The sequence below is a fragment of the Vulpes vulpes genome, chromosome 13 (assembly GCF_048418805.1).
Source record: "Vulpes vulpes isolate BD-2025 chromosome 13, VulVul3, whole genome shotgun sequence".
In the NCBI taxonomy this organism is placed as follows: Eukaryota; Metazoa; Chordata; class Mammalia; order Carnivora; family Canidae; genus Vulpes; species Vulpes vulpes.
The window spans coordinates 131361994-131378277 of record NC_132792.1 but is presented as its reverse complement, the minus strand read 5'-3'; the positions used below and the strand labels follow the sequence as shown (position 1 = coordinate 131378277).

Sequence of the window (16284 nt, the reverse complement as noted above, 5' to 3'; positions counted from 1 at the left end):
CTAAAAAATTCCAATGGCATTTTTCAGAAAAATGGAAAAAACAATTCTAAAACTCATTTGAAATCACAAAAGATCCTGAATAGCCAAAACAATCTTGAACAAGAAGAGCAAAGCTGGAGCCATCACACTTTTTATTTGAAACTATATTGCAAAGCAATAGAAATCAAATAGTATAATGATGGCATAAAAACAGACACTTAGACCAAAGAAGCCAAAACACAAAAAGCACAGGCAACAAAAACAGAAATAAACAAGTGGGACTACATCAAACTAAAAAGCTTCTGGACAGCAAAAGAAACAATCAATAAAACAAAACAAAAAAAGCAACCTATGGAATGAGAGAAAATATTTACAAACCATATCTTTAATAAGCTGTTGAAACCTAAAATATATTTAAAAACTCAATACCAAAAAGACCCTACCTGATTTAAAAATAGGAAAAGGTGGGTACCTGACTGGCTCAGTAAGTGGAGCATGTGGGACCCTTGATCGTGGGGTTGTGAGTTCAAGCCCCATATTGGGTGTAGAGATTACTTAAAATAAAATTTTTAAAATAGGAAAATAAATTTTTAAAAATGAGCAAAGGACCTAAATTGGCATTTTTCCAAAGAAGACACAAATAGCAAATGGGTATATGAAAAAGTATTCAACATCACTAGTCATTAGAGAAATACAAATCATATCCACAGTGAGATTATCACTTCATACCTATGAGGATGGCTACTATAAAAAAGAGGTAGCCAGGGTTGATGAGGGTATGAAGAAAATGGAACTCTGTACACTGTTGGCGAGAATGTAAATTGGAATAGCCATTATGGAAAAATAGTAAGAACGCTCCACCAAAAATTAAAAGTAGAAGTACCATATGATCCAGCAATCCCACTTCTGAATATATATCCAAAGGAAATGAAATCAATATTTTAAAGAGATATTTGCACTCCCATGTCCATTGCAGCATTATTCACGATAGCTAAGATATGGAAACAACCTGAGTGTCTGTTGATGGATGAATGGATAAAGAAAATATCACACACACACACACACACACACACACACACACACTATGGAATATTACTCAGCCTTAAAAAAGAAGGAAAGCCTGTCATTTAAAAAAAACGTGGATGAAACTGTAGGATATCATGCTAAGACATATTCCAGACACAAAATGACAAATACTGCATAATCTCACTTATATGTGGAACTAATTAAGCAGCATGGTGACTATAGTTAATATTGTATACTTGAAATTTGTTAAGACATTAGATCTTAACTGTTCTCATCACAAAAAAGAAAATAGTAATGAGATGAGTTGATGGAAGTGTTAATTAGCTTAAATGGTGATCACATATATGCATATATAAATAATCACATTGTACTTCTTAAATACATACAATTTTTATTTGTCAAAATCACCTCAAAAATGCATTCTCAAAAATGCAAAAAAAGTCAAAATGCCTTTTGTAAAAGGAATGAGAGTATAAGAATATTTATATTTGCAAGTCATATTTGCATATTTATGCATAAAGATGCTAAATATGATGGAATTATATATATTTAGCAAAGATGCTAAACATGATGGAATATGATGGAATTATACATATGAAATTAATGCAAGTGAATATTTAGGAACTTCAGGGAACATCAGGGAAGGTCAAAGAGGTGGGGTTGATGGGATATACTGTGTGAATGAGAGCTTTCTACTGCAATCAAAATCATTTGAATGTATTTGCTATTCAAAAAAATTTAACTGAGAAAAAGAGCAAAAGAGGAACTTGCTCAGGATTATATAATAATAATTGACAGAACTGAGATAAGATTCCAGGACTCTGGCAACAGTGTGTGCTTTTTTAAAAAATTTTATTTATTCATTCATGCATTCATGAGAGACACAGGGAGAGAGAGAGAGAGAGAGGCAGAAGCAGGCTCCATGCAGGAAGCCCGACGTGGGACTCAATCCTGGGACTCCAGGATCACACCCTGGGCTGAAGGCAGGCGCTAAACCACTGAGCCACCCAGGGATCCCCCAGTGTGTGCTTTTTATTGTGCAAAATAAATGCACAAAAATGGGTAAAATCTATCATGGAACTTCCATTTTTACAAACTAAGACAATAAAGAGGACCAGGAGGAAAAGTGTTTCATGTTGCTGCCCCAAATCTTTTATCACAGTAGCTACAGAAGATGGGTGAAGGTGGTTGTTTTTTAGTTGGCACTGGGATTGGGTGGATGGTAGGAGGGCTAGCTCAACAGTGTAGAACTATGTCTAATAAAGATAGTCAAAGCTTCTTGGTATGGGAACATACTTTTAGAGATTGAGAAATACCTGGGAAGTCAATAAAGTTACCATAAATTAAGTGATAAGGAAGACTTGAGAAAAAATCATAGTATGGCCTCTCCTTTCTTTTGGGTAGACCTTTTCCCAGAGATATCTAAGGTCTATTCTAGTGACCAGAGTGACAGGAAGTTCTAAGTAGTTATTTCCAACCATGCTACAACTTTATCGGTGGTAGAGAAGACAGATAAGAGGTTTTCAGTCTGCCAACTAGAGAGCAGATATTGGGACTTTGCAAACCACATTAAGATTTTTTTTTTTTTTTTTTTTTAGAAAACTAGCACTTTTGCTAATCCAAGAGCAGAACTTCTAAGTACAAGGGTTTCCTCATCATACTGGGGTCTTTAGTTGAGGAAATGGTTTAATTTTTTAAAAAATTCATTTCACTTTAAGAAAATACAGATCTCTGCATTTGGATAATTTCTCAAACCAAATTGGGAAACAGTATAAGAAGGTTGTCTACAAACAGTACCAAGATGAGTCTTTCACCAAGCGTTTGGAGAATTTGAATGTCAAAGAAGATGGGATCTTGGGCCCTATTATCAGAGCCCAGGTCAGAGACACACTCAAAGTAAGTAACAGAAATATAGAACCATGGAAGAAATTAAATAGGAAAGACAGTTTATAAGTACTGGTTATTTGTATTAAAAAGAAAAATATGTCCATGTAGGTTTTTTAAAGATTTTATTTATTTTTTCATGAGACACACACAGAGCAAGGCAGAGACATAGGCAGAGGAAGAAGCAGACTCTCCACAGGGAGCCTGATGCAGGACTTGATCCCAGGACTCCAGGACCATGACCTGAACCATAGGCAGACACTCAACCACTGAGCCACACAGGCACCCTGTCCGTATAGTTTTTAATTCAAATGCAACTCTAGTTTTTACGTAGTATTTGCTCTGATTTATAGCCTACCTTATAATACAAAGCATCTGAGACAATTTATCAAATTATAAAGGAAAAAAACAAAGAGCCAAAGAGAGGTGAAAGATAATATGAGGACAAAGAAAATAAGGCCATGCATAGGTATAATAAAACACATGCCATATGCATGTTGTCTACAAATTTTGTCCAAAGCTTACTAGTAGCCAAGTAAAATATGTCAAGGCAAGGTTCACAGTAGTCATAAAGAAAACATAGTTTCCCTTGATACCAAGGCCAGTTTCTCCCATGGATCCTTAAAAAGAGGATGCAGTATAATATAGTCCATAGAATCCTTGATATAACCCCTACAATGGTATAGTAAGTAAATTGCTGGGGCCCCTGGGTGGCTCAGTCGGTTAAGCATCTGACTCTTGATTCGGCTCAGGTCATAATCTCAGGGTCCTGAGACCGAGCCCTCATCTGGCTCCATGCTCAGCAGGGAGTCTGCTTGAGATTCTCTCTCTCCCTCTGCCCCTGCCCCACTACACACATTCTCTTTGTCTCTCAAATAAACAAATTATTCTTTAATAAATAAACCAGTAAGTCCCATAGTTTTGTAAAACAATGTTTGTCATTATAGCTTGAGAGCATAACAGTAAACATAATTGAGTGGAAACAATTCATCATTGTGCTCTAAGTATGTAGTTCTCCCATGATTAGAATCCAATGAAGGTAAATTTAGATATGATTCAAGAACACCAAATGTTCTTCAGACAACTTTCCTTAAAAATATGTTATCAAGCTTTTGATAAAAACTGAGCAGCAGAGAAGTAAAGGTTGCAATCTTTGGCAAGATTCTAGAATGCAGGTTATCTATAGATTAAGGGTGATCCAAATGCTTTGGCAATCAACCAACAGAAGATAAGATTAAAGTTCTCTTTTGAAGATTAAGGAGCCTAACTAGGACTCCTGTGTAAATGATGCTCCCCCTCCACCCCTTTGTGGGGGTGAACTAACATATCTGCACGCAAGGACAATTCTGTTCATTTAAAAATAACAGAGGGATAGAAAGTAGCCTTTCTCAGTTCCTCTTTCCCTTCCCTCATTTCTGATTTCCCCCATCCCTTTTAGGTGCTTTTTAGCAAGTATAAATATACCTCCCTGGAGATTCAGGATCTGGCTATTTGTGTGCCCCTCAGAAGATGACACCAAGACACTGTCCTAGGAGATCTGCCAGGCTGGAGAAGGGGATCATGGTCTAAAGAGGAGAAGGAACAGACACATCTGAAGACAGATGTGGTCCAAGCAGAGAGGAGAGGGGATGGGGCGCGGGGATCAGTTTGGAAAGAGTGATATATTGTGAGGAAAATGTCACTTCTAAGGGAAGACTTCTCTTTCCATTTTCCACCTTACCATGTGAGTGAAACTGTCTCAAAAGTTTCTGCCAGGTGATGGGAAGAGGTTGCTGCCGAGAGGAACAGAACAAGTTTGCACACACGCACACACGCACCCTCCAACAAGTGGATATGCCAAGCTAGCATCCTATGTTAATTTTCACGATTGAATTTAAGTCCTGAAATAATGAATTTGAATTAACTTTGTAGATCGTGTTCAAAAATATGGCCAGCCGTGTCTACAGCATTTACCCTCATGGAGTGACCTTCTCTCCTTATGAAGATGAAGTCAACTCTTCCTTCACTTCAGGTTTGAATTGGAGTCTACTGAGTGAGACTATTCACCTCTGAGAGGATGCCATATTTTCCTACGGTCCTCTTTCCTCAGTAATGTAACTTGTGCAGTCAGGCACTATACAAGTAGGGTATCCTAAAAGTCAGAACCAAACCCTGCTCACTTCAGGGGTTTAGTTTACTTTAGTGCTTAGGAAGTAAATTCTTAGTCCCATGGGTGCCATAGCGGCCATAGCGGCCTCTAGTGGAGCAATCTCTAATGGCGACGTGTAATCCAGGGTTCTGTTAAGTGGAGCTTAATATAAAAAGAATATTCCTTTCCTAATAGTAATTGGTTTTAATGAGAACTCACCGTTTGTCTATTTGTTTAATGTAATCATTTTGAAAATGGGAACAATTTTGACTCTATTTTCTTTCAGACAATAACACCATGATCAGAGCAGTTCAACCAGGGGAAACCTATACTTATAAGTGGAACATCCTAGAGTCTGATGAACCCACAGAAAATGATGCACAGTGCTTAACGAGACCATACTACAGTAATGTGGACGTCACAAGGGACATTGCCTCTGGGCTGATTGGGCTACTTCTAATTTGTAAGAGCAGATCCCTGGATAAGCGAGGCATACAGGTATTCCATCCATGAAATAAACTTTCAGAAACTCTGAGAACTTCTTCTGGCTGGAACAGATTAGATCTCCTTGCTAAATAATGAGGCTTCTTCTAGAGAACAGAAAATATTATGTTGTCCTCTTCAGCGAAAATCTGACAACATTTATTCCTTTGGGCTTTTTTTTTTCCTTTTTTTTTAAATTAATTTTTATTGGTGTTCAATTTACCAACATATCTTGTCTATTTTCATCTAGATTCTTACTCTAGAAGGCAGTTCTATCATGTGACACCATATTTTGTCTTGGTGTGAAATTCCAGGTCTTCTGCTGTGTGATCAGCAAGTCACTTAGCCTTTTTTTTATTTCTTCCTTCTATCAAATGGGTAATGCCCTCCTAAACAAATTTTACAGGGTTATTTTGGGGCTCAGCGAGATACCACCTGGTAAAAGTGTAAAGCTTTCTACCAACCCTTGTTATTTTTAAGAGACCTGCACCAGAGAGATAACAATTTGGGGACATAGCATCTGATGAAGTTGAACCCAGGCAATGGTCCACCTCTAGTGAGACTAAATTATAGAGAAAAAAGTGAACAAATATATGGATCTTCATTGGAGAATAATAGTCTTATATTATTAACTTAAAATTCCCATTAAGGCAAAGCTATAATCAAAGAAGTTCATCCTAAGGCATACAAAATAAATCTATTCCTAGAAAAATCAGAAATGGGTATTTGGAAGACTTTAATTTCTTGAGCTAAGAAAGGAAACAGGGAGAAATAGAAAGCTTTCCTATTACAACTTCTGCTCTATCCTTTGCAACTATTTGGAGCACATCTAGTCCATTATTCAGGTTAAAATGTATCCACTTACAGAGATAACAATTACAGCTGCCATGAGGAGAAGAAATTTTTCTATTAGGGTGTTTTCTGATCTGCTCTGTTTGTCTTTGCATATTACATTGGTTCTAACAAAGGCTCTGTCCAAAAAAAAGGCTCTGTACAAAATTGGCTCTCATAAATGCCTGAATTTGTGGCTTCAGTGTCCCCAAGACTGTGCCTCTTTGGTTTCTGAGAAGAACTCAGTATTGTGGGTTAGTATCAACTGTAACATTAATTACTGAACACAGCACGTTCATCCTCCAGAGGGCAGCAGACATTGAGCAGCAGGCTGTGTTTGCTGTGTTTGATGAGAACAAGAGCTGGTACATTGAGGACAATATCAACAAGTTCTGTGAAAATCCTGATAAGGTGAAACGTGATGACCCCAAGTTTTATGAATCAAACATCATGAGCAGTAAGTCAAATCACTGTTTTTGTCCATCATGTTTTCACTCCCATGCTTACAGTATGACTGTGCATAAAGGCAGAGACATGGATTAGAATCCACTCATCTCTCATCCTCAATTGCAATCCCGGGATTTGGTGATGAAGTTACTGGGTGATAGCAACCCTGTTAAGCAAATGGCCAAAAGCTTGTTCTCCTTAGGAAAGCTTCTTGGTCTCATGCTCCAAATGTGCATATACGTATATGTACATGCTCTTGGCATATCCACTCTAAAGAAACAGAGTGAGAGGTGGGGGTGGTGAGGAAAGGGGCTACAGGCTTTGGTCAGCAGTATATGGGAGTTTTAGACTGGGTGCAAGGTGAACAGTCTTTATGGCCAGGGCAGAAAGAAAGTAAGTAATCCAAAGGTGGATGGCCAAATCAAACTAAGGCAATATGCATATGGGGAGCCAAGAATCTTAAAAAGCCAAACCATGAAGAGGTTTGAAGTGAGCAGTAAGAAGTTCAGAACAGAAGGAATTCCATGAGCCAAAGTTGAGGCATTTGCTGTGGTTTTCAATTTCAGCACCAAAAGCCAATGCTATGAGAAGACTGAGAGAAATTTCAGTAAACCAGCTAGAAGCAAACTTTGCCACAGTGGTCAGTGTCTCCACCACTGTTCCTCAGTCAAGAGTCATTATGATCACTTTCTCTAATAGGTAATCATAGATATGAGGAGGACTTCTCCATAGTTTATTCATATAGTTTCAGATGAATTATTGGAATTATCAGAACTGGCATGTGCCATGAAAATAATTCCAAATGGGGAGTTATTCAGCTTTCTTTGCATAATTTCATTTTTGGCAGTGAATCTGTCATAGTTTTGGTCTAGTACTATCCATTAGAAATTATGTGTGAGCCACAAATATAATTTAAAAATTTCTAGTAGCTATATGAATAAAGAGAAATATATCCCAAATATTATCATTTTAATATAAACCAATATAAAAATTGATGAGATTTCCTTTTTTATTTCATACTAGGTCTCGGAAATCTGATGTGTATTTTACACTTACAGCACATCTCAATCCAGTTTGTCCACATTTCGAGTGCTCAATAGCCACTTGAACTAGTGGCTACAGTAGTAGACCATACAGCTATAAACCATTTAGAAGAGTCTCCTGAATATAATACAAACTACAAGCGTATTATGTCAGGAAGTTATTCAGTAAATATTTAAGTGTTCACTAGTGCCAGACATTGTACTATTATCAGGACTGGAGTGGTAACCTGGGCTGATGTGGGCCTTGCCCTCATAGAAATTAAACCTGTGATTTTATTACCATGCTTAAAACCTAAGTAAAGATACTGCTTTTGAAAGATAATGAAAATGTGTGAACTCAGTACTTGAATGAAAACTATAGATTATCTCAATGTAAAGAAGGAACAATAAAAAAATTGGTAAATGTGCTAAATATGCATGCCTTTTAGGGACATTACTTCTTATTCACTAATATGTCAATATGAATTTCTTATATTATGCTTTTCTTCCAGGAAGCATTATTCTAAATAATATTCTAAGTTGATGTTTAGAATATCTTTTTTTAAAGATTTTATTTATTTATTCATGAGAGACACAGAAAGAGAGGCAGAGACATAGGCAGAGGGAGAAGCAGGGATTCTATCCCAGGACCCCAGGATCATGACCTGAGCCCAAGGCAGACGCTCTAGAATATCTTTAAAAGCAAAATGTGGAAAACAGGGCATTTGATATACACTTGACAAATGAATGAATAAGTCAACATGAATGAAAGGCTTTGTCTTTATCCTAATATTTTTCCCTTAGCCAAAGGAGAACTTAGGAAAATAAGTTCTCATATGGGATGTCTGAGTTCTGAGTTTGACCTTCTAGTCACATGTTAGACCTGGTGAAGTTTATCATAATTACTGCTTTGACACAACCAAATTAATATTGAGACATTAATCTTAGGTATAATTAGACACATTCCTTTTTGTTGGCAGAGGCTTGTATGTTAACAGATTTTACTCTTTCAGCTATCAATGGCTATGTGCCCGAGAGTATACCCACACTAGGATTCTGCTTTGATGACACTGTCCAGTGGCACTTCTGCAGTATAGGGACCCAGGATGACATTTTGACCATTCACTTCACTGGGCATTCATTCATCTATGGAAAGAGACATGAAGACACCTTGACCCTCTTCCCTATGCGTGGGGAATCTGTGACCGTCACAATGGATAATGTTGGTAAGAGCCTAGAGAGTTGGAAAGGAACCTCTGGTCTATAAAAGTCTGCTGCAGCTTTCCAGACTACCACAGTTCCTGAGTTTATCTTTCTGGTACCTTACAGGCTTTCCTTTCAATACTTTTCATGATTTCTGTTTGGGGAATTAATTACTTAAATGGGTCCAGTCCCCTAATGTGGGTTTCATATATTCTTCTCCAGGCTAAATGAGAAGTACAGACACAACAGCAAAAAGATAAGGTATGATTTTGAGGAGAAAGCATGAACATTCAGCCACAAAAGAGTGTTTCTTTTATCAAAATGAGCTTTCCAGTGTTTAAAGGTAGCCATGCCACTGTGGGTTAGTGATCATCAGATACAGAGCCTTGGAGGCTGGACTCAGAGACAGCAGTGGAAAGCATGGAAAGCACATGGGCTTTGGAGTTCCTCAGATGTGCTCTGACACTCAGTATCTGTGTAACCTTGGACATGTTACTTGACCTCACTGAGCTTCTATGTATTCATCTCAAAAACACAATAACATTTAACAGGGTTGTTTTGACCATTAATTGTCATATATACCAAGTGCTTAGGACTCAGCAGACACTCAACAAGTGGTAACTATTGGAAACTCCCCCAGGAAATCGTCTGTATGCCAGTGGATAATACCATTTCAAAGAGATTCAAAATTTCCCTGGGCCCACTTGAATCATTTATTGCTTAGAAATATCTAGATGTCTCTTACTTATAGGAGTGAACATCATCATCCTCCCCCCTACTCCAATTTTCAAACAAGACGTTTATGATATTCAAAGCCCACTTTATTCCTAACATCCTTCTTAAGTATAGTGACTCTTAAACTATCTGTGCTAATACTTTTCTCCCTAGTCTCCACTGATCAATACTTTTGATCCATATTCTGTTATATGAGATAAGCGCACTGATCCCATGCTTGGATACACAGCAATGTCAAATTGGTAAACAGTTTTCTAAACAACTTACACCCAACTTCTCTCCTTATGTCATTGTAGAACATGATCAGCAGTGGCCCCTACACCACACTTGAGTATCACTAACTGATCATGTTCATTGAAAATTATCTGCCACAATGGATTGTAGGGTTTCTATATATTTTTCTGGATTTAGCACTCTCTGTTTTCTCTGTCTCTGTTCTGCAGGAACTTGGATGTTAACTACAATAAATTCCAGTCCAAGAAGCAAAAACCTAAGGCTGAGATTCAGGGATGTTAAGTGTATCCGGGATGATTATGAAGACTCCTATGAGATTATATATGAATCTCCAGCACCTACAGTCATGACTACACGGAAAATGCGTGATTCCCCAGAAGACAATGGTGATGAGAATGATGCTGACTATGATTACCAGAACAACCTGGCTTCATGGTTAGGAATTAGGTCATTCAGAAATTCATCACTTAATCAAGAGGAAGATGAGTTTAATCTTACTGCCCTAGCTCTGGAGAACAATTCTGAATTCGATCCTCCAAATACCAATACAGCTCTTAATTCCAATTCTTCTTCCTTACGTAATTTTAGCAGGCTTATTGTCTATAACTTTGCAAAACCTCAGAAAACTCTTCCTCACCCAGAAGCCACCACAGCTGGTCCCCTTCTGGGACACATTGGCTTAGACAATAACTCAGTTCTCAACCATTCCACAGCAGAGCATTCTAGCCCTTATTCTGAAGATTCTATGGAGGATCCTCTGCAGTCAGATATCACAGGGGTAAAATTACTTCCACTTGATGCAGAAGGATTCAGGAATCAAGAACATGCTAGGCATAAGGGAAGAGAGCACACAGCAAAGCACAAGTTCTCCCAGGTGGGATTTTCAGCACCTAAACCTGGGAGACATTTAAGCCAAGGCAACTCTTCTCCTTCCAGAATAGGGCCCTGGAAAGACCTTCCCAATGATCTGTTACTTTTAAAACAAAAGAATCCATCTAAGATTTTGAATGGGAAATGGCATCTTGTTTCTGAGAAAGGTAGTTATGAAATAGTCCCAGATGCTGATGAAGACATGGCTGTTGATAAGCTGCTGGACAGCCCCCAGAATACATCAAAGTCTTGGGGAGAAAGCATCCCACTCTCAAACAACCACAGAAAGCAGAGTGGTTACCCAAAATTTTCTGGAGTTAGAAATAAAACTCTACAAGTAAAATGGGACAGAGGAAATGGTGGATTGAAGAAAAGCCTTTTTCTCATTAAGACACGAAAAAAGAAAAAAGAACAGAAGCTTGCACACCCTATTCCTCTATCTCCAAGGAGCTTCCATCCTCTAAGAGGAAAGGCCAATACCACATTTTCAGACAGGAGACTTGATCATTCATCATTACTCCATAAATCTAATGGAAGATCTTTTCCTGCAGACCTCAATCACACATTCCCCTCTATGAATCGTACCCTGTTAGCCTCACTTCCTGACCATAATCAGAATCCCCCAAATGACACCAGTCAAACAAGCTCCCCTTTAGATCTTTATCAGACAGTACTCCCAGAAGAACACTATCAAACATTCCCTATTCAAGACTCTGATTCAATGCACTCCACTGTGGACTCTAGTCACACGTCTCCTCCAGAGCCTGGCCAGATGCAGGACTATGACCTAAGACACGAGCCCTTCCCTACTGACATTGGTCAAATGTTCCCCTCCTTGGAACCTGAAGCGTGTCAGGCAACCATATCTGCAGATCTCGACCAGACAACCCTTTCTCCAGACCTCAGCAAGACAACCCTTTCTCCAGACTTCGACCAAACAACGCTTTCTCCAGACCTCGACCAGACAACCTTTTCTCCAGACCTCAGCCAGACCACCTTTTCTGCAGACCTCAGCTGGACAACCCTTTCTCCAGACTTTGACCAAACAACACTTTTTCCAGACCTCGATCAGACAACCTTTTCTCCAGACCTCGACCAGACAACCTTTTCTCCAGACCTCAGCCAGACAACCCTTTCTCCAGACCTCAGCAAGACAACCCTTTCTCCAGACTTTGACCAAACAACGCTTTTTCCAGACCTCGACCAGACAACCTTTTCTCCAGACCTCGACCAAACAACCTTTTCTCCAGACCTCAGCCAGACAACCCTTTCTCCAGACCTCAGCAAGACAACCCTTTCTCCAGACTTTGACCAAACAACACTTTCTCCAGACCTCGACCAGACAACCTTTTCTCCAGACCTCGACCAGACAACCCTTTCTCCAGACCTCAGCAAGACAACCCTTTCTCCAGACTTTGACCAAACAACACTTTCTCCAGACCTCGACCAGACAACCTTTTCTCCAGACCTCGACCAGACAACCTTTTCTCCAGACCTCGACCAGACAACCTTTTCTCCAGACTTTGGCCAGATGATCCTTTCTCCAGAATTTGATCAGATTCTCCTTTCCCCAGACCTCAGCCAGGCAACTCTTTCTCCAGACATTAGTCAAACATCCCTTCCTCCTGATCTCAGGCAGACATCACTTCCCCTAGACCTTGATCAGACATCCTACACCTCTGAATCTAGTCCATCAATTCTTCTTCCAGAATTTGGTCAGAGTTTGCCTTATCCAGACCTTGGTCAGGTGCCATCTCTCACACCATCTCCTACCCTAAATAATGCTTTTCCACCAGAGGAACTTAATCCACCAGTTGTAGTAGGTCTCAGTGCAAATGATGGAGATTATATTGAGATTATTCCAAGGCAGAAGGAAGAGAGCAGTGAAGAATACTCTGCTGAAATTGGTTATGTGACCTATGATGACCCTTACCAAACTGACACTAGGACAGACATTAACTCCTCCAGAAATCCTGACAACATTGCAGCATGGTACCTCCGCAGCAACAATGGAAACAGAAAATATTATTACATTGCTGCTGAAGAACTATACTGGGATTATTCAAAATTTGCTCAAAGGTTTGACCAAATTTCCTCCTTTTATATTCTCATTTTTCACTACTGCTAAAAAGATTGCTACAGTCCAAGGAAATAATACTGGGTAAATTATACTAAGTATAATTTAGGTCCCCTATTGGAATTTGTCCTATAGAATTTCCTTTGTCAATTCCAGTTGAGCTTCCCTACGTTAGGTGACATTTGGACAGTATAAGAACAATCGCTGTAAGAAGTCTATGATATTCTATAGTTAAAGAAGCTCTCTCCTCTCCTCCTCTCACCACACGTTTCTACTCCCTTTTCTTGCCTAAGTGCAGAACCCAACCTATCCATAGCTACCTGCTACTCAATACGATTTCATTGAAGTTGGCTTCAAATCAAAATTTGTGATGTAGAAATCTCCTTTTGCATTTGTTTACCAAAAAACATTTTAAAATTGTTTACTCATCAACATAAAGTATACAGCATCTTAGTGATGTCTAATTCAAATTACATGAGGTTCCAGTATCAGAGGCCAAGGATATAAACCAGTTTAGAAACAAAAAGCAAGTTTATGCCCTCAACTGAGACAATCATTAAATGACAAGTTTTCTTTATTTGAACTTGAGTTTTAACTTGGCTAATAGAATCACTCATTTAATAACTCTTTAATGAATGCTTATTCTCTCCTAAGCATTGTGCTAAGTGCTGAGACTCTAAAAGAGAATGTAAATATACATGACTCCTGTCCCCATGGAATTTGTGTCTAGTTGGGTGGGTGGATATGAATTTATTGCTCACATAAATAAGTGTAAAATATAACTAGCTAAAGACCGAGAAGGAAAGGTAGATACATGGTGATATGAGACTTGAGGAATCTGACCCTGAAGAAGTGGCATTTGACCTGAGATCAGAAGATGAATAGGAGTGAACCAGGCAAGAAGTAGAGAGGAGAGAACAGTCTAGACAGAGAGAAAAGCATGATGAGGCCCTGTGGAAGAAGGAAGTCCTCAAGCATGTGTAGTTGGAGCTCAAGAAGAGAGTGAGTGCTAAGAAAGCACTAGCTCTGCAAAGACCAAATGCCACTAGGTTTTGTAGGCCATGGGAAGAATTTTGGTGTTTATCCAAAGATCAATGAGAAACACTTCAAAAGTTCTAAGCCATTCCTTGTTTCCTGGAATATGTCAGTTCCTTTCCTGGACCTTGTTACTTTCATTTTTTAAATAAAGGTGTTACACCAAATGGCCCCCAAGATCCTCTTCAGATTTAACGTTGCAGGGTTCCAGCCACCCTTCAACCACAGAGCTGAAGGAGTTCATGCAAGTTTGTAAGTGTCCTAACTTACAACAGAGGGTTTCTAAGGAATCCATATACATTTTTAAAAGAGTTTTCAATTCAATTCTGCTTAACGATGGAAAGCCATAATGGGCTGGACTCTGTATTCTTGGATAACAATATAGAGAAAGAAGAGAGTGAGGGACAAGGGGCAAGGTTCTACAGGTTCTCTGGGACACAATGTGGTGATCATGCTTAAACTGTCTAACTATAGTACACAGCTTTTACAGAAGCTTACGGTTACACTAAAAATCAAAAACCAAAGTGTAATTAGAGTAAGGAGACACAATGCATGGTATGGCTTACAGAAATTATTTCATTAATCTGCATCCTGGCATTTCCATATAAGAACTCTGTTAGTTTAAAACACATTTTCAGGGTGCCTGGGTGGCTTAGTCGGTTAAGCTTCCAACTCTTGATTTCAGTTCAGGTCATGATTTCAGGGCTATGTCAGGCTCCACACTGGGCATGGAGCCTGCTTAAGATTCTCTCTCTCCCTCTTCCTCTGTTCTTCTTCCTCTAAAATACAATAATAAAACACACACACACACACACACACACACACATACACATTTTCCCATTGTTATATGAGAATAAATAGTTTATCTAGGGATTTCTAAGAGAGGCCCTAAAGGAGTAAGATTCAAGGCCTTTCCAAAGTGGAAAGGAATGGAACCAATTCCTTCAAAATCTTATATACCATTCCAGATATGCAACCCATGTTTATGGCAGTCAAAGTTGCTTTGCTTGTCCCCATGTGTTCTGTGAAACTATGTTATGCTCAGAGTCTGGACGGATGGGGCCAGTGGTCCAGGAAGACTAGAAGGAAGGCAGCATGGGATTCTCCTGGTGCATAAAAAATACTATGAGACTAATGGAGGAGCTTTTGGCCTGCTTCCACAGGCTTGAGAAATTTAAGAGTCAGTGAGAAAATATGATGTGCTCTGGCCCCAGACGGGGCTGGTGAATTACACAAGGAATAATCTGATTTAACAAAGCAAATGTGAGAATGGCTACTTTCAGAGTACAAACTGCCACCTAGTGGCCTTCACAGGGGTGACAATTGTCACCTGACAGCCCCAAGCCCTGGCACTATCCCATTGCATGGCTTTGTCTGCTGCTGATATTAAAATTTGCGATATGAATATATGATTATATTTGTTCATTCATTAATGCATTAAACAAAAATCTATCAAGTACCTACTATGTGCCAGGTAACTTGTGAGGTACTAGAAATAAAACAGTGAGCAAACTAGGTATGATTCCTGACCTCATGGGGCTTTCACTCTAGTATCAGAGTCAGATTTTAATAGATAATATCACAAGTAAATGACATATAATTTACCATATATACTAGAGAAATATAAAAATACTACAAGAATATACTATATATACTCTGACAATACTATGGAAACTTAAAGAATGATATAGAGAGATTTGGCCTAGTCTAAAAGTTCATAGGAAAACAACCTAAGCAATGATATGCGAACTAGGATCTGAAGGATATTTACTGGTTTAAGTTTTTACTCATTATATTCTCATTCATGTGTTCCTCAAGTATTGATTAATGCTAGATACTATACCCAAAACAGGGATAATTCCCCTAATTCTTTGAATGGTCTTTCATTTGTTCTTTTAAACAAATACCATTCTTAATTATTTTAGTGACGATGTCGATGACCATATACATGCTCAAGAGAACACCGTATACAAGAAAGTAGTCTTTCGAAAGTACCTTGATAGCACTTTTACCAAACGTGATCCTTTGGGGGAGTATGAAGAGCATCTCGGCATTCTTGGTCCTGTTATTAGAGCTGAAGTGGATGATGTTATTCAAGTAAGTCATCTTTTGAGCATTGCTAAGATCATCAGAGGAATTTTCACAAGCACCAGAGGGTTGTAGCAGCGAAAGGGGCAAGAGGGCTATAGGTAATTTATTTTCCAAAATTAACAAATAATTACATTTCACTTCAGAGACTGCTTGCCAAGTAATTTGATAATCTTCAAGAAAAAAAATGGTCTCAAAAAAAAAGAAAAGAAAAAAAATGATCTCATTATTTTATTTCGGCC

General features: G+C 38.7%; 1 protein-coding gene across 2 annotated transcripts in view; it reads left to right on the top strand.

Moving 5' to 3' along the window:
• F5 (coagulation factor V) overlaps positions 1–16284 on the top strand; it is a 68530-nt gene that overhangs the window by 33584 nt on the left and 18662 nt on the right. Inside the window, exons 8-14 of one of the 2 annotated variants that reach the window (XM_026003336.2) lie at positions 2724–2901; positions 4801–4900; positions 5304–5515; positions 6638–6788; positions 8814–9026; positions 10182–12921; positions 15880–16051. In XM_026003336.2, the coding sequence (XP_025859121.2) occupies positions 2724–2901; positions 4801–4900; positions 5304–5515; positions 6638–6788; positions 8814–9026; positions 10182–12921; positions 15880–16051 (3766 nt within the window). The remainder of the gene's footprint in view (positions 1–2723; positions 2902–4800; positions 4901–5303; positions 5516–6637; positions 6789–8813; positions 9027–10181; positions 12922–15879; positions 16052–16284) is intronic. The other variant, XM_026003338.2, reaches the window with a different exon arrangement.